This window comes from Peromyscus eremicus, chromosome 8b (genome assembly GCF_949786415.1).
Source record: "Peromyscus eremicus chromosome 8b, PerEre_H2_v1, whole genome shotgun sequence".
Classification (NCBI taxonomy): domain Eukaryota; kingdom Metazoa; phylum Chordata; class Mammalia; order Rodentia; family Cricetidae; genus Peromyscus; species Peromyscus eremicus.
The window spans coordinates 9,224,892-9,251,540 of NC_081424.1; the positions used below are offsets into that span (position 1 = coordinate 9,224,892).

Here is a 26,649-nt window from a genome sequence, read left to right on the forward strand (position 1 = left end):
GGCTGGGCCGGGCCAGGCCAGGACGGCAGAACTTCCTGGAAGGTTTGAGGAGGTCTGAGTGGGGCTGGGAAAGGGCAGGGGTACTCCATTTAAGATGGTCTGGGTCCTTCCGACACCCGCAGAAGAGCCCTAGGCTCTTCGAGGTACAAGGCCATGCTGCTCATGGGAGGAGCTAACACTGAGGTCTGGGGATAGGACTTTGTACAAATACATGGAAAAGTAAACAGTTCTTGGTGAACCAAGAGAAGCCCACCCATAAATCACACAAAAATGTCCCTACACCTTGTGTCCCATCTCTGTGTGCAGAGGGAACAGGGCTGTGGAGGACACAGCTCACGTGGAGTCCTGTGAACTGAGCCTCCACATCTACCTACATTCATATCTTCTTCCAGTGTTCTGTCTACAGTGAGCACCACAGGGCAGGCAGACAGGCTGAGCCCCAGGGAACCTTTCGGGGGGCCACGGCAGAAGGGGACTCACAGAGTATCAAGGGGCTACGCACTACTTCTAGTACTTAGATTCCATCCTGTCTGCTGGATCCAAGGGGCTTCTGGACTCTTCCAAACTCAGATGTCAAACACAGGATTAGTAAAACTAGTCACTGTGCCACCTGAAGCCAGTTACCCATAACGCCTGAATATGGCATTTCTTTAAAGAAAAAAAAAAAGCATAAATCTAAAATCATCTTTAAAAATCCCAGCAATTTAAGTAATCTTACAGTATCTCATTTCAAATATTTTAAGATTTCTTTTCCCCTAAATAAAATGGCTCCCAAAGAGCCCGATGATTTTCTTTAAAAGGATTTAATTTTAATTTAAAAAAAAAAAAAGATAAAAATGGAAGATGTAAAACATGGGAGAGAAACAAGCTGCTGAATTTGTATTTTGCTGTTTTTGAGACAGGGTCTCATTATGTAACCCTGCTGGCCTGGAATTCATTATGTAGACTAGACTGGCCTTGAACTCACAGAGGTCCAATGGCCTCTGCGTAGAGGTGTGGGCTACCACATCTAGTCTAAATTTGTATTTTGAATTGTGAGGGTTAGGGAGGGCGCCCCAGCCCTGAGGAGGGACCTACCCTGTCAATTCTTGGATTTCACAGCTTGGCTACTCCCGGGCTCCGGCTGTGCCACCAGGGATCACAGAATAACGTCGTGAATACAAGAGACCAAATTCAAGGCTGCTTTCTTGTGGCTGGGTAGGTGTTAAGTGTGCAAATGTAGGAAACCACTCCCCACTGACATAAGGTGCCTGTCTGTGGGTACCGTACACGAGCTCCGGAGCAATGCTCGGTCCCCACCCATTGCTCAGCCTGTGGTGACCCAAGTCCCTGGGCGGCCCAGCCCTCTCACTTCTCCACTTTCTTGGCTTTCTTGAGGATGTCGCACTTTTTCCTGTTGGGGCGGCGACACCGCTCATCGATGCTGGGTATACATTCATAGTGCCACACCTCCTCCATCTTCTCCACGGGGTAGACAGCTTCCACGTAATGACGGATGAGCCTCAGCCGCGTGGGGTCCAGCTGCTTCTTGTTGCAAGCCCCGGAGTGGTTGTACTGCAGTCGAAGGTTCTCGGCCGTGAAGAGTTCAGGGAAGAGCCTGACCAGGAGCCGGGCAGCAAAGTTGCCCACGGACAGGCTCTGCTGCACGATCTCACGCACCTCCTTGTCTGACAGCAGGTAGGGGGAAGGCACCGGAAAGTCTGGCGAGGGGACCACCAGCTCGTCCAAGGGGATTTTGCAAAAGTCTTTGCTGCTCCTTTCAGGAGGCAGTGGGGGCCCCTCAAACTCCTCTCGGAACCTCTCGGGGTTGATTGCATAACTTGCTAGGTCCCGGCACTCGGGGCCAGGCACGTGGACCTTGCGCTGCTGCTGGTAGGAGCGCCGCTGCTCCGTGTCCCTGCGCCGACAGCGCTCGTCCAGCTTGCCCACGAACTCCAGAGTCCACACGCGGTCGTTCTTGGCCCGCGGGTAGAGCAGCTGCACATAGTGGCGGATCAGCCTGATGCGGGCCGGGTCCAGCTGCTTCTTGCCCAGGGAACCGCTGCAGTTGTACTGCTTGCGCAGGTTCTCGTGGGTGAAGAGCTCCGGGAAGAGGTGCACCAGCAGGCGGGAGGCAAAGTTGCCAATGGACAGGCTGCTCTCGTAGATGCTCCGCAGCTGCTCCTTGCTCAGCAGGCACTCTGAGCCTGGCATCTCGAAGTCAGGCTGTGGGATCTCCAGCTTGTCAAAATCAATGGGCACCAGCCAGATCTTCTTGGAGCGCCGGCCAGGCCGATCGCCCTCGAAGTTGTCCTCCACCTTGACCACTGAGATGTCATCTGGCAGGCTGGAGGAGTCGTAGCAGTCGTCCCGTGGGGCCTCCCCCTCGCTGCCCCCCTCCAGCCCCAGGCCCTCCAGCTCATCGTTGATACGCTGGGCACACTGCTGCAGCCAGGCCTCCTCCTCCTGCATATCGGGAAAGTAGATCTCCGTGTAGTTGCGGATGATCTGCAGCCTCTGGGGATCCAGCTCCTGCTTGCCACCGTCGCCATAGCAGCTGTACTGCTCACCCAGCTTCCGGTGGTCAAACAGCTCTGGGAAGAGCCGGTGCAGGAGGAACACAGCAAACTCACCTGGGGAGGAGGCCTCATCTAGGAACTCGGTGAGGTCCTGTGTGTCCACCACGTGGTCTGAGGCGATGGTGCTGCTGCGGTCCAGAGACAGAGCTTCTTCTTGGTCCTTGCTGTCCAGGAAGTGGCCGGCATCCACTTGGTCGGCTTCAAAGAAGTTGGTGACCTGGCCGCCTGGCTGGCTGTCTTCCATTTCCCGCTGGGCCCAGAAGCGGCTGAAGAAGTCGTTCAGCTGCGGCAAGCACTCAGCCTGCCACACAGCTGTGTCCTTCACAGAGGGGTAGTAGACCTCCACGTAGTTGCGGATAAGCTGGAGGTGCAGCGACTCCAGCTTCCGCTTGGCGGCAAAGCCGCAGGTACTGCAGCCGGGGGAGAAATCCACATCGCTGAAGAGCTCCGGGAAGAGCTGCACAAGCAGGCGGCAGGCTAGGTCGCCGCAGGACAGGCTCTGCTCCACGATCTGCTTCAGCTCGGCGGGAGTGAGCTGGTACTCGGGCGGAGGCTGGAACTTAGCCACCAGCTCCGAAGGGCTCACCTGCTTCTTGATGCGGCTTACCTCGAGGGAGAGCAGGTCCACCTTGCTGTGAAGCTGGGACATGTTAGATGTGAGCGTGTTGAGCATGTAGAACATCTTCTGGATCAGGAAGTAGATATTGGGGTCCCCATCACTGGCCACCCCAGCACCACATTCCCGCTTCTGAGACTCATTCAGCAGGCGCAGAGGAGAAGGGCTGTTACTGGAGTTTGCCTTTTCAATGAGCTCATAGGGGCTGAGCAGGTCTCCAGAGGGAGGGTTCTTCTTCTCCATGATCTTGTGCGAGATGCCATACAGAGGCTTCTTGTAGGAAGGGGTGGTGGCCTCATTGGAAGGCTCTTCCTCAGCAGGCCACACACAGCTGCCACTCCTGCCCCTGCTGGCTGGCTCTCCGTTTCCCTGGCAGGGCGAGCTGTTCTCACGGTTGCGCATGCCTGCGAGGAGTGCCTAAGAAACAGAAAGCATTTTGCAGAGTTAGGTGTGTCCTGATACACTGCACTAGACTGGGCTGGGACAACACAAAGGACCCAAGGTCAACGCTTCCTTGTCCAAACCACTCTGCTCATCCAGGAATGTACCACAAATATACAGTAGCATCTGAGGGCCAACCTGTTCCATCTCCCTACTCCTTGAGAAAGGGCTCAGGCTAGACCCAGGAAGGGCTCCCACTCTTGTAGAATACTTGTGCCAGACTTCCTGCCTATAGGGCTAACAAAGACCAACTGGTAATGCAGGCCAAAAACGCCTAGAACAGGTGAGAGACCAACTGAACGTGAAGAAATGCCGCGGTTGCCCAGCCATAGCAGGCCACCCCCGGCCTACACCTCACTGTTCTCGGATAGGAACAGCGGTTCCTTGCCATGGTGGCTTCAGCATGCAGCTTCCAGGAGCAGGTTTCTGTTGTAGAGTAGTATTTTAAGGTGGGTTACTTTTGTTTATGTTGCATTTGTTTAACTATGTGAAGCTGTGTTACTGTGCCTGATTAAAACACCTGATGGTCTAATAAAGAACTGAACGGCCAACAGCAAGGCAGGAGAGAGAGAGACAGGCGGGGCTGGCAGGCGGAGAGAAATCTAGAACAGGAGGGAGGACAAGAGATGGAGGAGTGAAAAGAGAAGGAGCCGGAGGAGGAGGAAGAGGAGGAGGAGGAGGAGGAGGAGGAGGAGGAGGACTCCAGGGGCCAGCCACAGAGTAAGAGTAAGATTTACAGAAGTTAGAGAACGAGAAGAGCCCAGAGGCAAAGGGTAGATGGGATAAGATAAGAAAAGCTGGCTGGATGGGTGGTGGTGGTGGTGGTGGTGGTGCACGTGCACGCCTTTAATCCCAGCACTCAGAAGGCAGAGGCAGGCTGATGTCCAGGTTCAAGGCCAGCCTGGTCTACTATAAGTTCCAGGACAGCCAGGACTCACACCGAGAAACCCTGTCTCAAAAAACAAAAAACAAAAAAAAAAAAAAAAAACCAAAAAAAAAAAAAAAAAAAAATCTAGACCTATACCTAAACTTAGCTTTTAGCTGGATGTTGTGATACATATCTATAATCCTTGGAAAAAGGTTGTCAAAAAAAAAAAAAAAAAGAGGGGGCTGGGAATCTAGCTTAGTGGTAAAGTGCTTCCTAATACGCAGAAGATCCAGGGTTTGACCCCAGCACTGCCCCCCACTAAACAAACAACAAACTAATACGTTTTAAAGATGGGCACAGTGGTGCATGTCAGAAGTCCCAGCAGTGGGGAGGCGGCAGCAGTAGGATCAGAAGTTCAAGGCCATCCTGGGCTATATGACACCATATTTAAAAGAGAAAGAAAGAAAAGAGCTGACAGACCACAGAATAGCTGTTGAATGAGGAAAGAAGCCATGTTGTATTACTCAAAAAGCCGATTATTTAAAGTCACCTATGTAAAAAAGTCTAGAAAACACATCTATTGTAGCTCCAGAAAGCAGATCAGTGGCTGCCTGGGGTGGGGGGCAATCCGTGGACAATAAACACAACAGACTGGTGATTGGCGGACTGATGCGCACACACGCTGGAACTTTGACTCTATGGGCCAGTAACCAGATTTCAGTCAGAGACCAATAGTCAGGAACTTGATGGAACATAGACTTGAGAGTTTAATTAATCAGAAGTGCTGATTAGCAAGCCGTGGCAGGTAGCGGAGGAGCACGCGGCTCCAGAGCACCAAGGATGCTCCTTCCACAGCTGGACAAAGAGCCGATACACGCCCAACGGTGCTGCTGAAATTCTTTTTGTTTGTCTGTTTGTTTGTTTTATTTTTGGAGACAGGGTTTCTCTGTATAACAGCCCTAGCTGTCCTGGAACTGGCTCTGTAGACCAGGCTGGCCTCAAACTCACAGAGATCCACCCGCCTCTGCATCCCAATTGCTGGGATTAAAGGCGTGGCGTGTGCCACCACCACCACCGCCTGGTGGTGCTGAAATTCTTTTTTTTTATGTTTAGAATTAGTTTAAGCAAGACAAGTACAGTAGGGACATACCTGGTATTATATCTTATCATCTTTGGTCATGTGAAAAGAGACAAGACTATTCCTCCCAGGCCTTTGCCTTTCCCACAGAGATAATATGCACATACATACCAGGGTATTCTTTTCATGTCCTTGTTTTCAAGCTTATCATAGTTTATGCAACTCTTTCCCTACACCCTGATTTTATGGAGACATTTTCTTAATTACCATTCCTTCCTCTCAGATGACTTTAGCTTGTGTCAAGTTGACATTAAACTATTCAGCGTAGCCACCCTGTGGTAAGAACATTCTGCATGCTGCCCAATACACAGTTCACAGTAAGTTCACAGCTTTCTTACACAGGCTCCCCCCAACATACCATATTAAATTAAATTACACTTGAAAACTTTGGTGTAAGGGCTGGGGACTTAGCTCTTTACAGCTGACTCTCCGGTGTTCTCCAAGTATCTGGAACAAGTTGAAAACTCTCAGACAGTGAGTGGACATTGAAAATGGGGCCTTGGGGACACTGAAAAGGAACAACAGGAAACAAAGAGGCAGGGAAAGGCTGCGGCTGTCTGAGGGAGCATGGGGGCTGCTGTGCACAGTGGGAGCTGGGAAGTGAAGCAGGTGAGTCATGTAGAAGTGTACTGAGTACCAGCTAGATGGAGAGACCTTTATTCAAATTTCAAGAATTGCCTTTATTAAATATCTTCCTTTTTGACAGAATCATTTCATCTGATACAATGATTCTGTCAAATTGTGCTGAAATTCTAATGTCCACACATGGGTTCTGCTAAAATGCAGATCAGGAGCTATGGCTCCGCATTAAGCTCCTGGGTACTAGAGAGTCCTCAGGGTATAGAAGACAGTATCTGACCTCAGTTTACCCCGCCCTGGCAGATCATAACCAGTGCCAGAACAAAACTGAACATGAATTCTTTGTAGGGTAAAAGGACACTCTCAAGGGCTAGGGTTTGCCCAGGTGGCGGGCAGTAAGACACGCAGGAGAGCAGGCCTCGGCAACACTGACTGAACCCCAAACAGGAAGCCCGGAGCCGCCTGTACCTTCCACACACTGACTGGTGAAGTACTTCCTGGACCCCTCAGACAGCTCACAGGAGAGAAACCTGGGCATACAGAGAGTCCTTCTTCTGTGTTGCCGGGGTGCTTATACACGCCAGGCAATCCACCACTGTGAGCTACACGGCATCCTCCACTGGGGATCCTTTCTTCCCTATTTTTTTGGGTGGTGGTTTTTGGTTTTGTGTTTTAAGATGGGGTCTCCCTCTCAGCCTGCCTCCACCTGCTGAGTACTAGGGTCATGGCCACAGAGGGATTTTTGATGATGTTCTGATTCCCATGAAGTGGCCAAGAGCCTGCTTTGTGGTGGGTCTGTAGAGGCTACCATAAGGTCCGTGGCATCTGTCCCCCTAGCGGGTCTAACACACACCTCACCTCTTGAGAGCGGATGGGGGGGAAGGTTGTGGGTGGTCTGCCACCCACTCTCCTGCTCTGCTCCTTCCTCGTGACTCCCTCCCTCTCTTGTCCACTAAACGATGGCACACTCCATTTCTGATCTATGCCACACTGAGCACAGTGGCTGGAACAGAGAAGAGTCGCCGAATGCCTGCCGGCCACACACGTGGTGACTGAAGCAGATGTTTTACCGCTGTCCAACCTCTGCCTAAGAAAAGGCCCCGGGAATGTCTCAGCTTCTACGTCTTGCAGCAAGATCGTTTGAGACCCAGTGAGATAATACACACCAAACACAAGGCCAACCAGTAGTAAGTACGTAACAGATATTTACGACAGCAGGACCGTGCTAAACAAGACTTTTCTTAAGCACAGCAGAAGTCATGGTGTGGGCAAGTTTTCAGTGCAGAGCAGGGCAAGGCTTCTCAGAGGGGTGTGGCAAGGGAGCGCCTTAAAGAGCCCCGGCTGAAGGGGTCGTCAACTCTTCAGAGTTCTGTTTGGCTATTCGCCAGAGAGCGGACGGACTCTTATTTCCGTACTAGGCACTGAACCCAAGGCTTCAAGCTACAGCAATGCTCTACCACAGACTAAAGCCAGCCCTTCTAAATTCTATTTTAAATAAATGTCTTTATTTCTAGGAGATACAGCTCACTGCTTAAGAGGTCAGACTCCTTTTCCAGAAGTCCCAGGTTCGGTTCCCAGCACCCACATGGCTCATGACCATCTGAAACTCCCAATTCCAGGGGATCTGACACCCTCTACTGACCTCCCTGGCCACCAGACAGGCATGTGGTACACATATCTGCATGCAGGAAAAACACTTACACAGAAAATAAATTAATAAATGTTTAACTTATTTTGTAATGCTGTGTGTCTGACTGTGTATGGGTATGAGTGTGTGAATACAGGTGCTTGAGAGCTCAGAGAATCTCTGGAGCTGCGCGCAGGTGTAAGCTGCCTGATATAAGTGCCGAGGATTGAACTCGGGTACTCTAAGCCATCTCTCCAGCCCCATCTCCCCCTTTTTAGACAAGATTTTGTTTCATACTATAGTAAGAACCAAACTCAGGGCCATGAACATGCTTTCAATCCTCATGACCTGGTCTCCCACAGTGCTGAGATTACAGGGGGGTGCTACCACACCCAGTTTAGAAGGTTACTCTTTCTTGATGGAAAATTTTTATGCATTTAATCAGATTTGACACAACTAGAAGCGGGAACAGCTCCTTTTTTAAAAAATGAGAATATAGGAAGGTAGCATGCCACTCTATTTAGAACCGCAAATTAGTCTCTTTTTTAAAAATGGATGAGAGAAGAAGTCATCTGACCACCTGCATTCTGGAGAAATGGAGAGCTGACAACTTGGGATCCGTGCCGTGAGATGCTCAAGCCTGCTGGTCCTGGAGGCCGAGGCCTTCACCTGAGGCTGGCAAGTTTGCAGGCAGGGCAGGAGCAGCTTGTTCCTCTGTGTGCTCTGCCAGCTACTTCCAAAATAAGCTTGCCTGGACTCCAATCTGCTCAGGAGGCCAAAGGAGGAGGATCCCTTGAGCCCAGCGCCTCTAGACTAACCCAGGCAACAAATAAAACATAAAGTTTCATATTCATTGACCTAGACACACACACACACACAGAGAAAGAGAATGAGAATGAGAATGAGAGAGACACAGAGAGGCAGGGAGTATGAGAGTGCACATGCAACTCTTTCATTTTATTTTGCAACAGGATGACTCTTCTACTTGCACAGTCATGTGTGGTCGTGCACACCTTTGATTCCAGCACTCGGGAGGCAGAGGCAGACAGATCTCTGGGAGTTCAAGGCCAGTCTGGTCTACAGAGCGAGTTCCAGAACAGCCAGGACTACACAGAGAAACCCTGTCTCAAAAAGCAAACAAACAAGTGAGAGGATTGGAGCGTGGCTCAGTTGGTCAAGTGCCCGCCGGTTACACAGAGCCTAGGGTGGGGCCGCCAGCACCACGGACAACTATCAGTACTAGGGGGGCTGAAGCAGGAGGATCAGAAATAAGTCATCCATATAGAGAGTTCTAGGCCACCCTGGGCTACATGAGACCCTATCTTAAACAACAAAAAGACACAGAAGGTAGGGGGAGAGGATGGAAGAGAGGCAGGGAGAGAGGAAAAGTAGAATGGGGAAGAGGGGAGGTAAGACAGAACCACACCTCCAAGCAGAGAGACAAGGGTAGACAGAGCTAAGAATCTTCACTCCTGCTCTTCCAGGGCTTTCCCAGAGCAGTCTCTTAACAAAACTAGGCTGTCTTGAAGGCCTGGCAATAGGATTGTTTACCTTTACACCAAGACGGTTGGGAAAGCACCAAAATCTGAGAGTGGCCTGTGTGGTGGTTTGAGAGAAAACGGCCCCCAAAGGGAGTGGCACTATTAGGGGTTGTGGCCTTGTCGGAGTGGGCATGGCCTTGTTGGAGGAAGTGTGTCACTGTGGGGGCGGGCTCTGAGGTCTCATACACGCTCAAGCTTCACTCAGTGAGACACAGTTCACTTCCTGTTACTTGAGGATCAAGGTATAGAACTCTCTGCTCTTTCTCCAGCACCAAGTCTGTCTGCATGCCACCATGTGCCACACCATGACGACAATGGATTAAACCTCTGAAACTGTAAATTAAATTAAATTAAACCACCCAAATTAAATGTTTTCCTTTAGAGAAGTTGCTGTGGTCACGGTGTCTTTCCCAGCAGTAGAAACCCTGACTAACGCTGTGGGACTAGGCAGACATCAAGGGGCTCATGCTGTGAGACCTAAAGTCCTCATGAGACTGCAGGAACAACCAGCTGAGCAGGGCCTATGGTGGTTCCCTGCGTACCTGGAGTGTCTGGGACAGGATCATGCAGGCTTTCCTTATGGAGGAGCAGAAATGCGGTGTGAAAACACTGAAGGCACAAGCAGAGTCCAAAAGCTAAACAAGTATGGAGCTTTTAAAACTAAGACTAAGAATCTTTACTTCCAAAAGGCTTTTGGGGCTAGTAGATGAGGAAACTCATCCAGTGTGTCAGAACCAAGTTAAAGGAAAATGGGAAAAGAGGAAGTAAAAAACTTCAAAGAAGCAAAACACTGTTAGAGTAGAAAACTGATTGCACTGCACCGATAAGAATCAAGTTTTCGTTTCTATGTGCACACCTGTGTATGCACATTGAGCACACTCCTGAGCAGACTTCTCTGAAGGAGCCTGCAGCTGTCGGTCACTGAGGGAAGCACTGCCCTGGCAAACTCTTGTGTCTTACTTGCCAGTTTCTGCAGACCAAATTAGATTTTTAGCAATTTTATGTATTGCATCAAAATGATTTTGGTGGTCAGGGGTGTGCCTGGAGCAATTAAGAACAGCAGTTAAGAACACACCTGCAGAGGACCCTGTTTAGTTCCCAACACCAACTTCAGGAAGCACACAACCACTCCAGCTCTACGGGGATCAGACACCTCTGGCCTCCTTGGACACCAGCACTTATGTGCACATACCCACAAAGGCACATATTCGCACATAATTAAAAACAGTAAGAATAAATCTTTAAAATAGTAAGTTTCACAGACCATGGGATTACTATGAGGTTTTGACAACACGGAGAACTTTGAGTTTGTAATCACAATAATTAACTCTAAGTAATGCAGAACAACTTTTGTTTTGTTTGTTTTTGCTTTCCTGAGACAGGGCTTCTCTGTATAGCCCTGGCTGTTGTGAAACTCAGCCTCCTGAGTGCTAGGTTAAAGACGGGCACCTCCTGGCCTACAGAATAGCTTTGAAAGCAGTGTCTGCTTCCTGACACGCAGCCCCAGTAGCACATGTGGAACAGGATTCTGGGCACCGAGGTCGTCAGAGCGGCACTTACTGGACAGTGCGTGTTCTGGAGGAAGACCTGTCCTAGTGACAGTCTGGAAGAGAACTACGGGGTAAGACTCCTAGAAGACTGACTCACCACCAACCTTGAACTACATCTCTGGATTCTTCCACGTTCCTACGCAAGCAGGACGTGAGAGAACACCTGACTGGAAACCCCTCCATGATTCTCTTAGTCTTATAAACACAAACACTGCCATCCCCACCTGGCATGATGGAAACACTTTCATCAATGGAAACACTTTTGACTAAGTTGCCTGATAAAAAAGCGAAGAGTCCCAGTCGAGGGCAGCGTTTTTCACCCTGGTGCACAGCTCAACACAAAACACCAGCTCCGAGGGGAAGGAAGGGTTAGATCGTCCTACACCGCTGTCCTGTCAACTCGGCGCTCGATGAATTCCTCAAGCGCTGCCAAGGCAACGATGTGCTGGCTGCATTTACTGCCGATGATAAAATCTCTGCTGAGCTGTCTAGGAATATCAAGAAATCTTTAAATCTGTGCTACTTGGCACAGGGTGTCTGGCTGACAGTTCCCAATTCTCCAAGGTGCATCTTCCAACCATACGGGAACTCTGCGGCACGCTCGGGCTCTGATGCAAGCATCTAGCCTAGATCTTGATGGGCATTCCGCTCGCAAGCACCTGCACTCACGAGGGAATGCCTCAAGAGCTCAGTTGGACAATGGGACTAAATGAGAGTGAGGCCACCAGGGAGTGACAGGCAGCAGATAGCCCGGGGAGATAGGAGGGTATGGCCGCCGGTGCTCTAAGTACTGACCATCGCCATCACACCCCAGATCCTACAGCAGTAACTGAATTCAGTTCAGTGAGTGACAGGTGGCTAAGCAGCGTCCAGGGAGTCAGCCCAGTGGAAACCAAGAAAGCAGCGTGCCTGTGGGAAGCAGGAGTGGAGAAGGGATGTGACATCAAGCGTCGGCCACGCCACGTGGCAGAAGGGGGTAGCACCACTATTCTGGAATCATGGCAGTGATGGCGATACTTATCTTACATTTTCAACAGAACTCCAACAAGTGCCAAGACTCACTTAGGGATAGGTCTCTTGGGGTTCACTCTACCTACTGCTGATAGAAAAATGCCGCTGCCGCCGCCGAGGGCCTGAGAGCTGAGCAAGACCCTGGGCACACCATGGTCACACCCAGTGCTTTCTCTTCAGGCCTTCCTGATGCTGCTGCAGACCCTGGAAGGAGTCTGCATCTCACACTCATCCCGACGTTCTCTCAGCTCCGGGTTAAACGCACAGTTCCTGACAGAGCAGACCCGGTAGCACCAGTTCTCAGTCTTTCTGGTTTTAATGGGGAAAACTGCAATACCTATCCGCCTCAGTTTCTGTGAGGCATCTTAGGAATCCCAGCTTGTTCAACAGTCAGACACCTAGAGGACACCGAGTGTAGCCAGAATGAGACAGCTACAAGGACTGTTTTCTATTGTCCAACCGAAAACCAACCACAGTGAAGAGTTTTTATTTTTTTGGTTTTTCCAGACAGGGTTTCTCTCTGCGTAGTCCTGACTGTCCTAGAACTCGCTCTGTAGCCCAGGCTGGCCTCGAACTCAGAGATCCGCCTGCCTCTGCTCTGAGTGCTGGATTAAAGGTGTGCACCACCATGGCCGGCAACAGCAGAAGATCCACACAGACAGAAAGCCCTGGGAAAACAGAGTTCACTGCCTGACACAGCTCTTGACTATCACCCTACTTCTGTGAACAAAAAGATGACCACCCAGATGACAAGGTGGCTCAGCAGGACTGCCGCCAGGCCTGACCACCCAAGTCCAGTCCCTGGGACCCACTCCTGTAAACTGAACCTCACATGCCACGGTACACACACGTTCAGAGAGAGAGAGACAGAGACACAGAGAGAGAGAAAGAGAGAATAAATAAATGAAAAAAAATGGCATAAGAAAAACTTAAACTGCCAAGAGAAATTCTGGCCGTGTGTGCCATGTCTACGTCAGCTCCAGGGAGGGCCAGAGCCAGTCTTCCCGGTCCTTGTCAGACTCTTCCAAGAACGCTGTTTTTCTTCTAAGTTTCATACTAACTGTCAGTCATAAAACAAAAAGTCAGGGAGCTGGAGAGATGGTCTGGTGGTTAAGAACACTGGCTGCTCTTCCACTGGACCTGGGTTCAATTCCCAGCACCTACATGGCAGCTTGAAACTGTTCATAACTCCAGTTCCAGGGGATTCCAGTTCCATCTTCTGACCTCCACGGGCCAGACATGCACATGATGAACATACATTCAGGCTAAATATCCATCTATACAAAATTTAAAAAAAAAAATTTTTTTAAAGATTTATTTATTTATTATGTATACAGTATTCTGTCTGCATGTGTCCCTGCAGGCCAGAAGAAGGAACCAGATCTCGTTATAGATGGTTGTGAGCATCATGTGGTTGCTTGCTGGGAACTGAACTCAGGACCTATGGAAGAGCAGTGCTCTTAACCACTGAGCCATCTCTCCAGCCTTAAATATATATATATAATAACTAGGCTGGGCAGTGGTGGTGTACACCTTTAATTCAAGCACTCAGAGGCAGAGGCAGGTAGATCTCTGAGTTTGGGGCCAGCCTGGTTTACAGAGCAAGTTCCAGGACAGCCAGAGCTGCACAGAGAAACCCTGTCTTGAAAAAAACAAAACAAAAACCAAAAAGGGGAGGGGGAATTTATTTTTTAAAAGATTCTTTTTATATACCTTTTGTTTTATGTGTATGAGTATTTTGCCCGCATGTACATATGTGCACTGTGTGCTTGCCTGGTTTTCCTGAAAGCCCACAGAGGGTGTGGATCCCTTGGAACTGGAGTTACGGAGAGGCGTGAGCCAGCACTTGGGTGCGGGGAGCTGCTCTTACTCACTGAACCAACCACCTCTCCCCAGTGGTGTTTTATGCTTCTTTTTGAGCGTGTATATAAACAGCTCTGGTACCCGCAGAAGTTTTCATTTCTTCCTTCCAAAACACTGTAACCTATCCTATTTTATTTATGTATTCTTCTCATTGTGTTGTTATTAGGCCCAGAACTGTACAACACTAGGATAAACCCTCTACCAATGAGCTACTCTCCAGCTTCCTTTAAAAGAATGTTATTGTGTTCATTTTGTGTATGCTGCACATACGCAAGTCACAGCATACATGTGAAAGCCAGAGAGAGACCCTCCCACCCTGTGAGCTCCAGAGACCAACCTCTGGTCTGCAGGCTTGCTTTCCGTACCTTTACACAATGAGCATCTGCCCCACTCCCAAACAAGGGCTGGCTTTGCAGCTCAGGCTGGCCTTGAACTCACTACACAGTCCAGACTACCTCAAACTCTTCCTCTGCTTTCTTAGTGTGGAATTATAAACCATGAACAACACACTGGGCTTGTTAATTCTTGTGAAACAGAACTGAACGCAGAGCTGTGAGCACATTAGGCATGCTGTATCTTAGCTCTGAAAACTGCTGGCGGGCCCCCTCCACTCTTTTTAATGCACCTGCTACCTCCAGGTCCCCACTCACTGGATGGTGAAGTGCTGAGAGATCCTAGGCTCCTGCCTCGCCCCACCATCACATCCAGAAGGCTCAGAAACTCCAGAGAAGGGGCAAGCACCAACCCTATCTGAACCAGAGTGGTGTTATTTTGGAAACTCAACCCACATTCTAGTCTTGAAAATTTCTAGTTGTTCTCAGATCTTTAGGGTTCTGAGAATACTGATTTACTGACACATAAACTTGCACAAGCTTCCAAGAAAGCAACACCACATAAACCAATGTGGCATGACACACCTATAATTCCAGCACTGGAATAGAATCAGGAGGACCAGGAGTTCAAGGTCATCCTCAGCTACATAAGGAGTTTGAAGACAGCCTGGGCTGCATAAGACAGGTCAGGGACAGCTCAGTAGTTGAACCCCGGCACAAAAAGAAGAAAAGGCAAACGGTAGTGTGTCGGGGGCCTTGGGTTCAAGCCCTAGCACCGACCCTGTGCACAGACAGAAAGTAAAAGTTGAAGAAGAAAGCCAGTGGTAAGCTTCAGATTCTAATCTGTGTCTTCATTCCTCCTGCTCAAATACTGTCGTGTCTTAGCCACAATGTCTGATGTGCTCTGGAGCAGCCAGGGACACTCTGTGACACGTTGGGGACAGAGAACTAATGGTTCGCTGCTTTTCACACAAGCTGTTCCACTGAGCACTCTGTGGATTTTACTCGCCTCAACACATACCAGTGGTAGTCAGGGAGTCACGACCAGCTACGCACGAAGCCCTTCCCCCATCACACAGTACGAAGCAAGGGCAGGGTTAGGGTGAAGGGTGGCCATTTCTAAGTATTCCTTCATAAGTATGCTTAAGGTGTGAAAAAAATTCAATTTTGTTCATGGGCATTATAGATTTTTTTTTTTAAATATGTCGCTCAGGCTGGGGAGACAGTTCAGTGCCCCAGTGCTAAGACCTGAGCTGGAATCCCCAGAACCCATAAGAGCTAACCATAGTAGCTGACATCTAAAATATCATCACTCACTCCTAAGGCAAGATGGGAGGTACAGACAGCAATCAGGTCTCAGGCTGGTATATGGAGGTGAACAAAGAGCTTGTCTCAATCAAGGAGAAAGGAGAGGATGAATACAACACCAGGTTATCCACTGACTTCCAGCACAGAAACCCTGTACTCACACACAGATCTCTAAAAACTGCTTTACTTTACTTAAATACTACTCAGGACAGTTACAAAGTGGGAACCACCCAAGTGTCCATCCGTTGATGAGTGAGTACACAAAATGCGATCCAGCCACACAATGGACTATTTATTATTTGGTCATAAAAAGGAACAGTGCTTTGGGGACCTTGGTTCCCCATGCAAACAACTTGGAAGTCTCTGACCCATTTTAACAAGTAAACAGCTTCAACAAACTACAAAGCAAACAACTTCCCTAGGATCCAGACAGCAGAGGGCACGGACCAACAGACACCCCTGAAACTGGAGTGAACACAGAGGATCGCAGACACCCGGAGGACAGCCAAGAGCGAGATCTCCAGGGCAAACGTCTATGATGAGTCAGGCGGAGAGGCCTCAGAGTTAACTCCAACAGGTCAGGGGGCACTCGAATTTTTGTGGGTTTTACCTTCAAAAGTTCTAGGTCTTCAGTAAATGTCAGAGAAAAATTCCTTCCAGATCATGGCAGAGGAATTAAAAACAGAACTACTTGGGAATGTTCTGGGGCCCTGTGTATTCCTCTGCACAGGTTTATCAGAGCCTGAGGGAGGAAGGGAGACTCCAGCCGTGCAGGGAGGGGGTAGGAAGGGAGGGGAAGACACAAAACAGGACCCCATGCTGAGGACAGGGACGCGGCACAGGTCTGCTAATAACAGAGCAGAGCAGGACGCTGGCCTGGCAGTCCAGTGACTAAGAACACACAGGACGGACGGACAGACCGATTCCTGCAAGTTGTCCTCTGACCTCCAAAATAATACAGCCCGCTGAGCACGCTCACACACAAATAAATGTAAAAATAAAACAAAATTTATTCTTATCCACTTAACAGATAGCAGTCTCAGGATACACGTATGTGTGTTTGTCCTATATGCACTAATATTCCTGTTGCTGAAACTGAATAATATATATATATATATATATATATTTTTTTTTTTTTAGTTTTTCGAGACAGGGTTTCTCTGTGTAGCTTTGCACCTTTCCTGGAACTCACTTTGTAGCCCAGGCTGGCCTTGAACTCACAGAGAGAGATCCGCCTGCCTCTGCCTCCCGAGTGCTGGGATTAAAGGCGTGCGCCACCACCTCCCGGCCTGAATAATATTATTTAAGTTTTAATTGCAAGGCTCTTCCAGAGGACCAGGGTTCAATTCCCAGCACCCACATGGCAGCTCACAACTGTCCATAACTCCAAGATCTGACACCCTCACATAGACATATCTGGAGGCAAAACACCAATGCAAATAAAATAAAAATAAATAAATTATTTTTTTTTAAAGTTTTAAGTGTATACTACACTCTAGTGTACCATGTGTGGGTGGGGGGCGGCGGCGGCGGGGGTGTTAAAAAAAAGATGTGATATGATAAAAGAGAGAAAATGGAATCATACAAATGCTCAATTAAAACCTAAAAAGAAAGCCGGGATGGTGGTGACTGCCTTTGCCCCATCAGAGGCAAGCAGATCTCTGAGTTTGAGTCCAGCCTAGTCTACATAATGAGTTACAGGATGGCTAGGGCTATGTAGAGAGACCCTGCTTAAAAACAGAACAAAAAACAAACTAAAAAGAGCCAGGTATGTTGGCCCATACCTGTGATCTCACCAGAGGCAGCTGATCACTGTGACTTTTAAGCCAGCCTGAGCTATAGATGCCAGCAGGGCTACATGGTGAGACCATGCTTCAAAAAAACAGTAACAACCACCGCCCCCCACAAAACCTAAAAAGAGCCAGTACTGACAAATGCCATTATTCCCACCGAAGGCTGAAGCAGGAACACTGTAAATATTAGCTGCTCTGTACAGAACAAGTTCAAAGCCATCTGGGCCATACTGTAAGGCCTTGTACGGGCCAAAGTTACATTTTAAATTTTAACTAGTATGCGTAAGAGAGCCATGAAATACAAATGCAAGCCCCTTGCCCAAGGACAGAGTTCCTGAAATGCTGGAGGCCACTGTTTATGGGAGATAACAAGTCACATGTTTTCACTCCCCTAAACAAGTTTGTCTGACCCATCTGCACTGACGTGCTTGATCACATGTGGGCAGGAGGTACATAGGCAGGAAAGATGTCAGGATGTGTGCTCGCCCCTGATTGGACCTGACGGGAAATGCAATGAATTATGGGTTTCCTTCTTAAGCCCTTGCCATACTTAATTCTGGGCTATTTCCTGGGAACCTGGGTATGGACCTGGCCAGTATTTAATTAAAGCTTGCTTCAGATTTGGCTTTAAACTGCGGTAGTGATCTTATTCTCTATCAGTGGGATTAACACCTGTTCCGGAAAAAAAAACATTAAACCAGACAACAACCACAAAACCACACAACAAACAACAGGAAGACAAAACAACAACTAGGAAACGATTTCAGGGCCAGGGCACGCTCAGCGGGTGAAGCCTGGCCACACTGAGGTCCATCACAAGCACCCCCATCCCAAGCTGGTCGGGCAGTCTGCATTCCTACAGCGGAACGGGAGGCAGGATTGCCTAGAAGCTCCCAGATCAGCTAGCCCAGAGTGAGCTGTCCCAACAGCGGTAACATACTACCTAATGTAACAAAAAGATAAGAGACTGCCAAAGTAACCCTTCGCAATTTAGGGCAAAGATTCTTTGTGTTTTAAGCTCATAGTTCCAGGCTGTAGTGAACATAACACAGAACTCAAGAACCCGAGGAGGCTGTGTGCTTGGTTTGTGCCTGGAGACCAGAGGGCAGAGCCAGCCACCGGTTAACCATAGAGGCCAGGCAGTGGTGGCACACACCTTCAATCCCAGCGCTTGGGATCTCAGGCCTGTGATCCCAGTAGTTCCGACGCACAGGTCTTTAATCCCAGCACTAGGGAGGTGGAGACTGAAGTGATATGGCTGGGCGGAGAGAAGAATATAGGCAGGAGGAGACAGGAGCTCACCTTTTCAGTCTGAGGAAAAGTAGAGGTAAGAAATCTCTCTAGTGGCTGGCTGTACTGCTTCTCTGATCTTTCAGCATTTACCCTTGAGACCTGACTCCAGGTTTTTATTATTAAGACCAATTAGAATTTGAGGTACAAAGCTGGCCATATCAGATCCATCATCAGGAACGGAGGACAGCAATGAACACATGTCTTCTGTCTTAGCTCAGCTCATTTTTCTCCACTCCTGCAGATAAGTATCACTGCCTAGAGAATGGTGCCACTCACAGTGGGCAGTTCTTCCCACTCCAATTAACATAATCAAGATAAATCCCCACAGACATGCCCACAGGCCAACTTACTCCAGAAGATCTCTCACTGAGACTCCCTGCCCAGGTGAGTTGATAATTAATATAATATAGCCCATCAAGTTGATAATTAAAACCACTTGGGAGCAGAGGCAGGTGGAGCTCTCTGAGTTTGAGGCCAGCCTGGTCTATAGAGCGTTCCAGGACAGCCAGGGCTGTTATACATACAGAGAAACCCTGTGTGTGTGTGTGTGTGTGTGTGTGTGTGTGTGTGTGTGCGCGCGCGCGCGCGCGCGCGGCGGGGGAAGGGGTGGAGATAGGACGTCAGGGACAAACAAAGACAACTAACCACCATGTGAACCCAATAACCAGACTTAGGCTGGGGATGCACATCAGCGGTAGAGTGCTTACTTAACATGCACAGGAAGCTATGTCCAATCCTCAATGCTGGAAACAAAATATTAAAAATTAATAAATAACACATGGGTCAAAGAAGAAATCACAACGGAAAATTAAAAATGATTTGAGCTAAATGACAAAACCACAGCTGATGAATCTGAGGTTAAGTATGGAGACAAGCACCAAGTATACGTCACAAAAGACAGGTCTAAGGCTGGGCACGTCGACACAGCACAGGTCTATGATCCAGCGCTCGGGAGGAAACAACAGGCGAATCTGGAGTTCAACGTCAACCTTGGTGCATAGTGAGCTAGAGGCCAGCTCACTATGACAGACCAAAACTCAGAAGGAAAAACAGGGGGCCACCACTAAAGATCACAAGGCCATCAAATCGATAATAAAATGAATACTGACCGCTCTACAGCTGAAATTTTGGAGGAGACAATGTGATAACTCAGATTAAATAGACCAATTCCTTAAGACACAATCTGTTAAAATCTATACAGGAAACAGACAATCTGAATATAGCTGAACATACTAGAAAAATGAATCAGTAAATAGTCTTCCACAACTGAAGCCAATCGGCCCAGACGATTTGAAAGGTATATCCCATAACCACTTAAGGAAGAGATGGTATCACACACTGTGGTGGAGACTCATGCAGGAGGACCGCCATGAATTCAAGGTCAGCCTGGGCTGTGCAGTAAGTTCCAGAACAGCCTAAGGTACATAGCAGAGCCAGTCTTTGTCTGAGGATGGAGCTCGTTGGTGAAGTGTTGACCTAGTGTTCACGCTCAAGGGCTTGAGTTTGAGCTCCAGCACTGCACCAACCAGGCTTGCTGGCTCAGGCCTCTAATCCTATCAATCTGGGAGCAGAGGCAGGAGGATAGCCTGGGTTACACAGGGCCATGTCTTTAAAAAATAAATACATCGCCGGGCGGTGGTGGCGCACGTCTGTAATCCCAGCACTCAGGAGGCAGAGGCAGGGGGATCTCTGTGAGTTCGAGACCAGCCAGGTCTACAGAGTGAGTTCCAGGACAGGCTCCAAAGCTACAGAGAAACCCTGTCTTGAAAAAAACTAAATAAATAAATAAATACATCAAATAAATCCAAATAAATTCTAAGACACACACACACCAGGACTGCATGTGCTCCAGGCTGACTCAATAGCACTGTGTAGCCACATAGCTGAGGACCACCCTGACCACAGGCATGTACCACTGTACTCACACCCTGACCTACAAGTTCTGATAGTCCTGCCTGTCCTCCAGAATGCTGGACCACAGGCATGTACCACTGTACTCACACCCTGACCTACAAGTTCTGATGGTCCTGCCTGTCCTCCAGAAGGCTGGACCACAGGCGTGTACCCCTGCACTCACTCGTGTGCTACTAGAAGCTGAACCAGAATTTCTGCACCCAGGCAAGCACCTTACCAGGCAGTCACATCTCCAACCCAATAGCTCTACAATATCTTTGGAAGATAAACATTCTATGTCGACTCTCAATGAGGCCAGGATGCTTTCATATTAAAACCAGACAACACAACAAGAAAATACCACAACGGTATCTCCCATTAATACAGACACAGAAATGCTCACGATAATATTGTCAGACTTAATCTAACAATGAATAAAAAAATGGCTGGGTGTGGTGACACACACCTCGGGAGGCAGAGGTTGGCGGATTCTTGAGTTTGAGGCCAACCAAGGCTACACAGAGAAACCCTGTCTCAAAAAACCAAAAGCAAACAGGGAAAAAAAAATGTGTGTGTGTGTGTGTGTCTGTGTGTGTGTGTGTGTGTGTGTGTGTGTGTATATACACACACTGTGATCCAGGTCAGATCTTAGCTAGTTCAACATTTGGAAAACCAGTTAATATAATCTACCACAACAGCAAAGTAAAGGAGAAACAGTCACGTGATCGTATCAACAGATGCCCAAATCCAACATCATTCATAATAAAAATCCTCAGTGAACTGGGGCTCAACTTGGAAAGAAGTATCTGGGAATGGGGTGACGGGGCTCAGCGGGTGAAGGCGCTTGCCAGTAAGCTGAGGACCTGAGTTCAAACCCCGGGGCCCAAATATTGGTAGGAGAGAACCAATTACCAGCACAAGCCTTTGATGCCAGAACTCCAGAGACAGAGGCCTCTGGGAGTTGAGGCCAGCCTGTTTTATATAGTGAGTTCAAGGACAGCCAGGGCTATGTAAAAAGACCCAGAACTCCAGAGACAGAGGCCTCTGGGAGTTGAGGCCAGCCTGTTTTATATAGTGAGTTCAAGGACAGCCAGGGCTATGTAAAAAGACCCTGTCTCAAAAAAAAAAAAAAAAAAAAGGTACCACAGGTTGACCTCTGACCCCCACACAGGCACACCCTGCACAGGATTAGATTAGAAAAAATTTTAAAAGGAGTATCTTCCATAATCCTACTCTAACATGATAGTTCCTGGTGAGAAACTAGGAACCTTCTCACAAACATCATCTGGAACAAAACCCCGAGTCTGCTCATCACTTCCGCTCAACTGTACTAAAGCTAATAAAATAAGGAAAGAAAACTGAAGTCACAGTGCTTTGGAAGGAAGAGGCTGAAAACTTTCATGTCCTAAAGAGACGGCTCAATGGTGAAGAGCAATTCACTGGCTGCTCCTCCAGAGGACTAAGGTTTGGTTTCCAGCTCCCAACCATCTCTAATTCCAGTTCCAGGAGATCCAATGTCCTCTTCTGGTCTCTGAGAGCAGAAGGCAACCACGTGGTACGCAGACATACATGCTGATACACATAAAATATAAAAAAAAATCTAAGCCGGGCGGTGGTGGCACACGCCTTTAATCCCAGCACTCGGGAGGCAGAGCCAGGCGGATCTCTGTGAGTTCGAGGCCAGCCTGGGCTACCAAGTGAGTTCCAGGAAAGGCGCAAAGCTACACAGAGAAACCCTGTCTCGAAAAACCAAAAAAAAAAAAAAAAAATCTAAAAGTGCCTGCCTTCAAGACCGCTGGCCTGAGCTCCATTTCCAGAACACAGTGAAAGAAAGAACCAACTCCTACAAGTTGTCCTCTGACCTCCACAGGTACATCAGGACACACGGACACACACACACACACACACACACACACACACACACACACACACACAGAGTGAGAGAGAGAGAGGACTAAATGTAAAAGAAAGAAAGGCTTAGGTATAAATCTAATAGGAAACATCTACATAAAGAATACTACAAAGTTACTAAGGGCGGTGTGGTGGTCTGAATAAGAATGGATCCCAAAGGCTCATAAACAGCCACCAAGGAATGGCATTATTTGAAGACAGGAGGTGTGGCCTTGTTGAAGAAGTGTGTCACTAGGGTGGGCTTTGAGGTTTCAAATACCCATGCCAGGACCAAGCGTTTCTGGCTATGGGTCCACTACTGCTTCAGCACCCGCCTGCATAGAACCATGTTCCAACATGATGATAATGGACTAACCCTCTGAAACTGAAAGCCAGCCCACAATTAAATGCTTTCTTTTATAAGTGTTGGCTTGGAAGCCGGGCAGTGGTGGTGCACGCCTTTAATCCCAGCACTCGGGAGGCAGAGCCAGGCGGATCTCTGAGTTCGAGGCCAGACTGGTCTACAGAGCAAGATCCAGGACAGGCACCAAAACTACACAGAGAAACACTGTCACGGAAAAACAAACAAACAAACAAACAAACAAACAAACAAACAAAGCGTTGGCTTGGTTGGCCAAGCATGCCTTTAATCCCAGCAGTCAGGAGGCAGAGGCAGGTGGATTCTCTGTGAGTTTGAAGCCAGCCTGGTCTACAAAGCGAGTTCCAAGATAGCCAGGGCTACACAGAGAAACCCTGTCTCAAAAAACAAAACAAAAAGAGTTGTCTTGGTCATGATGTCTCTTCGAAGCAACAGAATAGTGACTAAGACAGCTGGGATCATACTCAGTTGATACACTGTTTGTCCAGCATGCACAGAGTCCTGGGTCCCATCCCCAGCATCATATAAACCAGGCATGGCGGTGCACACCTGTAAACCCAGTGCTCCAGAGGTAGAAGCCGGGGGATCAAAACTTCAAGGTCATCAAGGTCATCCGCTGTTGCACAGTGTTCAGGGCTAACCTGCGCTAACCCTGTCTCTGGGAGGAAAGTTAAGTGGAGAGAGCCGAATCCCTGGTGCTCTGAGCACTTAAAGTTCCAGGCTGTGTGCACATGCAGGTCAGAATGTACACCTGGCTCTCCCAAATGGCAAGCAGGACGTGGAGGTGGAGCTACAGGCAGAAGATTTGGAGCTAGGTTTGGGAGTCTGGTGAAACGCTTTTCTAGGAACTAAAGTGGTATCTGCAGAACCACAGAAGGCTCCAGCCTAGGCTAGACACTCACCTTGAGCCTCACTCCTCAGGCCCGACTGCTCTCTGTGGTTCATTTTACTTCCCACCTGAACTGCGGCTGCGAGAGGCAAACGCAGCCTTTCCCCATTCTCTATCATCAGTCCTTAACGTGAGGTTAATACAACAAGCAAACAGTAACAAAATGTAGCATCTGGGTGTGCGGTGTACACCCCAGCACAGCAGGCAGAGGCAGAGGAGCTGTGCAGGTCTGAAGCCAGCCTGGTCTACACAGGGAGGATCCAGGCCGGCTAAAGCAGTGAGACTCTGTTAAGAAGGAAATGTAGCGAATTCACCCTAGTGGCACGGAGCTGTAATGCCAGCCACTCAGGAGGCTGAGGCAGGAGAATGGCAAATTCAAGGCCTGATGGATTTACAAAGCAAGTTAAAGCTCAGGAGGCAACTTGATAAGGTGCAGTCTCAAGTAAAGTAAAAAGTCAAAACGATCTGGGGTGTAGCTCAGAGGTAAGCAATTGCCCAGCACAAGGCTGGGCTCAATTTCTAGTACTAAAAAAAAGAAAAAAGCCTTGAATCCCAGAACTCCTAAAGCACAGGTAAGAGGATCTCTGTAAGTTTGAGGCGAATCAGGGCTATGTAGTGACCTGGTCTCAAGAGAGAGAGAGAGAGAAAGAGAGAGAGAATGAGAATATGAACTGTCTTAGAGAAGAATATTCACTTGAGAGTTCCTTAGGGAGCAATCCCCCTTGTAGATATAAATGATGGGCTTAATTTGGGAAAAGACCTGCCACTGGAACTCCCCAGGATCAGCCTTCCACACAAAGCCACGGAAGCACCTGTGTACAGTTTCTGCCATTAACCACACTTGCCCCCAAATCCCTAAAGGCAGTGAAAACCAAGAGCTCAAAAGCGGTCGTACTATGAAGACCCCACTCTCCCCATAAGGACGGACATACAGTGTTTCCGCTGAAGGTGTCTTCTAATAGCTGAGCTACAAGTGAGACAGCTCAAATGAAACACTTCTCATGCCCAGGAATTCAACAGTTGGCCAGACGCCCATGAGTGCAGAGATTCATCTGGGACCACAGGGAGGCAGGCCCTCACCTCGGGTATCAACCGTCTCCTCTTCACACTGGGGACGGAGTCTGGTTGGCCGTCGCTGCCCAGCTGCTTCCGCTTGCTGGACTCCTGGAGGGCAGTGAGGACGCTGTCCAAGGGGTGCTTCTCGGAGGCCCTGGAGTTCCGGGAGCAGTCCAGCGCAGCATCGTCGCCCTCTACCTTCACAGCGTTATTTTTTACAACTAGGGCAGAAAAGAAATGGGGTTCAGTAGGAAAGACCAAGGCTGCTGAGCGCGTGCACGCGCAGCAGGGCTCTCTAGGTGACGGGTGTTTGCGGGCCACCCTCTAGCTCCGTGGCCATCCTCACTCAAGGATGCTGACTAGCACTTCCAGCACACGTCCTTACCCTGTGCTTGCCAATGCTGTACAGTAGCTCACGGTTCAACACGTGTTGAAAAGTCTTTTGCAGGGAGGAGGTAAACGAGGAAAAAGTAAATCTTATGTGTGTGGTGGTGCTAGACAGATCTAACTAACCCAGAGCCAAGGACTCCAAACCTGAACTACATCCACTCCTGGACATTATCTTTCTATGCTTTTAAAAAGCAATTCAAAATAGGCATAGATAGAGGGGTTGCCAACAATGGGTGGGAAGGCTTCGCATTAAATACTTTTTAAAACTTGAGACTATATGATTGTATAACCTATGCAAAAATGTTCAATTAAAAGATTATTTTACCTTCTTCTACATCTTCACCGAATTCAGTTGAGTTCATCTTCTATTCCACTAAATGAAAAGATAAAGACAAGGTCTTCATTTATCGACTGATTGACTTCTTAGTGTTCCTCACCCACAGAGAGACCCCCCTCACCCCCCAGCCCAGTTTTGGACCAATAATTACCAATAATTAAAAGCTTGTATGCCCCTCTTTCTTTCTTTCTTTCTTTCTTTCTTTCTTTCTTTCTTTCTTTCTTTCTTTCTCTCTCTCTCTCTCTCTCTCCCCCCTCCCTCCCCCTCCCCCCTCTCTCTGTCTCTTTCTCTCTCTCTCTTTTAAGAGATCTGGGGTCTCACTATGTAGACCAGGCTTCCTCAGCCTCCCGGGCTGGGATTAAAGGCGTGCACCACCATCTGCCACTCAAGCAAGCTCTCTGCTTGCCTGCAGAGGCAGCCAGGCCTTTCACCTGCTTGACCCACTACCAGACCATATGAACAGAGTGCTGACTGATCCCTTTTCATGCCTGCTTACAAATCTTGCCTAGGAAATAAAAAGCTGATGGAGAGAGGCAGAGTTTCAATAAACAGAGCTGAGGGGCTAGCACTCCAGGTAGTCGAAAATGATATAGCCACTCATGGTAACTACTAGGATGCAGTCAGTCCAAATGGTGATGTGCCAGAGTGTCAATGCATATGGGTTCATACAGCCTAATAAAAACACCATACAACATCTCATTAACCATTGTATTTACTGGGGCTGGAGACATGGCTCAGCAGGTAAGGGCACTTGCTGTTCTTTCAGAGGGCCCAAGTTCAGTTCCCAGCACCCACGTTGGGTGACTCACTATCTCCTAAAACTCCAACAGATCCAATGACACCCTCTTCTGGTCTGAGGATTCATGCACCTGTGCATAAGCACACACATACACATAAATAAAAAACAAAGCCGGGCGGTGGTGGCGCACGCCTTTAATCCCAGCACTTGGGAGGCAGAGCCAGGCGGATCTCTGTGAGTTCGAGGCCAGCCTGGGCTACCAAGTGAGTTCCAGGAAAGGCACAAAGCTACACAGAGAAACCCTGTCTCAAAAAACAAAAAAACAAAACAAAACAAAACAAAAAAAAAAAAACAAATAAAAAATTTGTATTTATCAGCTGGGCAGTGGAGGTGAACACCTTTAATCCCAGCACTCAGGAGATAGGCAGGTGGATCTGTGAGTTGAGGCCAGCCTGGTCTACATAGTGAGTTCCAGGACAGCCAGGGCTACACAGTGAAACTCTGTCTCAAAACAAAACAAAAAAACAAACAAAAAGTACAAGAGTACTTATCACATTT

At 48.5% G+C, this 26,649-nt stretch overlaps 1 protein-coding gene across 1 annotated transcript; it reads right to left on the reverse strand.

The window, feature by feature from the left end:
- Bend3 (BEN domain containing 3) lies at positions 1–25,448 on the reverse strand. Its single transcript, XM_059272941.1, has 3 exons — positions 25,341–25,448; positions 24,650–24,846; positions 1–3,591 (listed from the first exon to the last, which is right to left on the reverse strand). Exons 1-3 carry the CDS (start codon positions 25,375–25,377, stop codon positions 1,348–1,350), a joined length of 2,478 nt encoding a protein of 825 aa, XP_059128924.1. The 5' UTR covers positions 25,378–25,448; the 3' UTR covers positions 1–1,347.
- Between the last annotated feature and the right edge of the window lie 1,201 nt (positions 25,449–26,649).

Excerpts from the sequence above, each read along its gene's own strand:
- Bend3 (XM_059272941.1), bottom strand. The coding sequence starts at position 25,377 with ATGAACTCAACTGAATTCGGTGAAGATGTAGAAGAAG. Across the intron at positions 24,847-25,340 it reads CGGTGAAGATGTAGAAGAAG|TTGTAAAAAATAACGCTGTG; the intron begins GTAAAATAATCT and ends TTTCTGCCCTAG. Across the intron at positions 3,592-24,649 it reads GGAGACGGTTGATACCCGAG|GCACTCCTCGCAGGCATGCG; the intron begins GTGAGGGCCTGC and ends TCTGTTTCTTAG.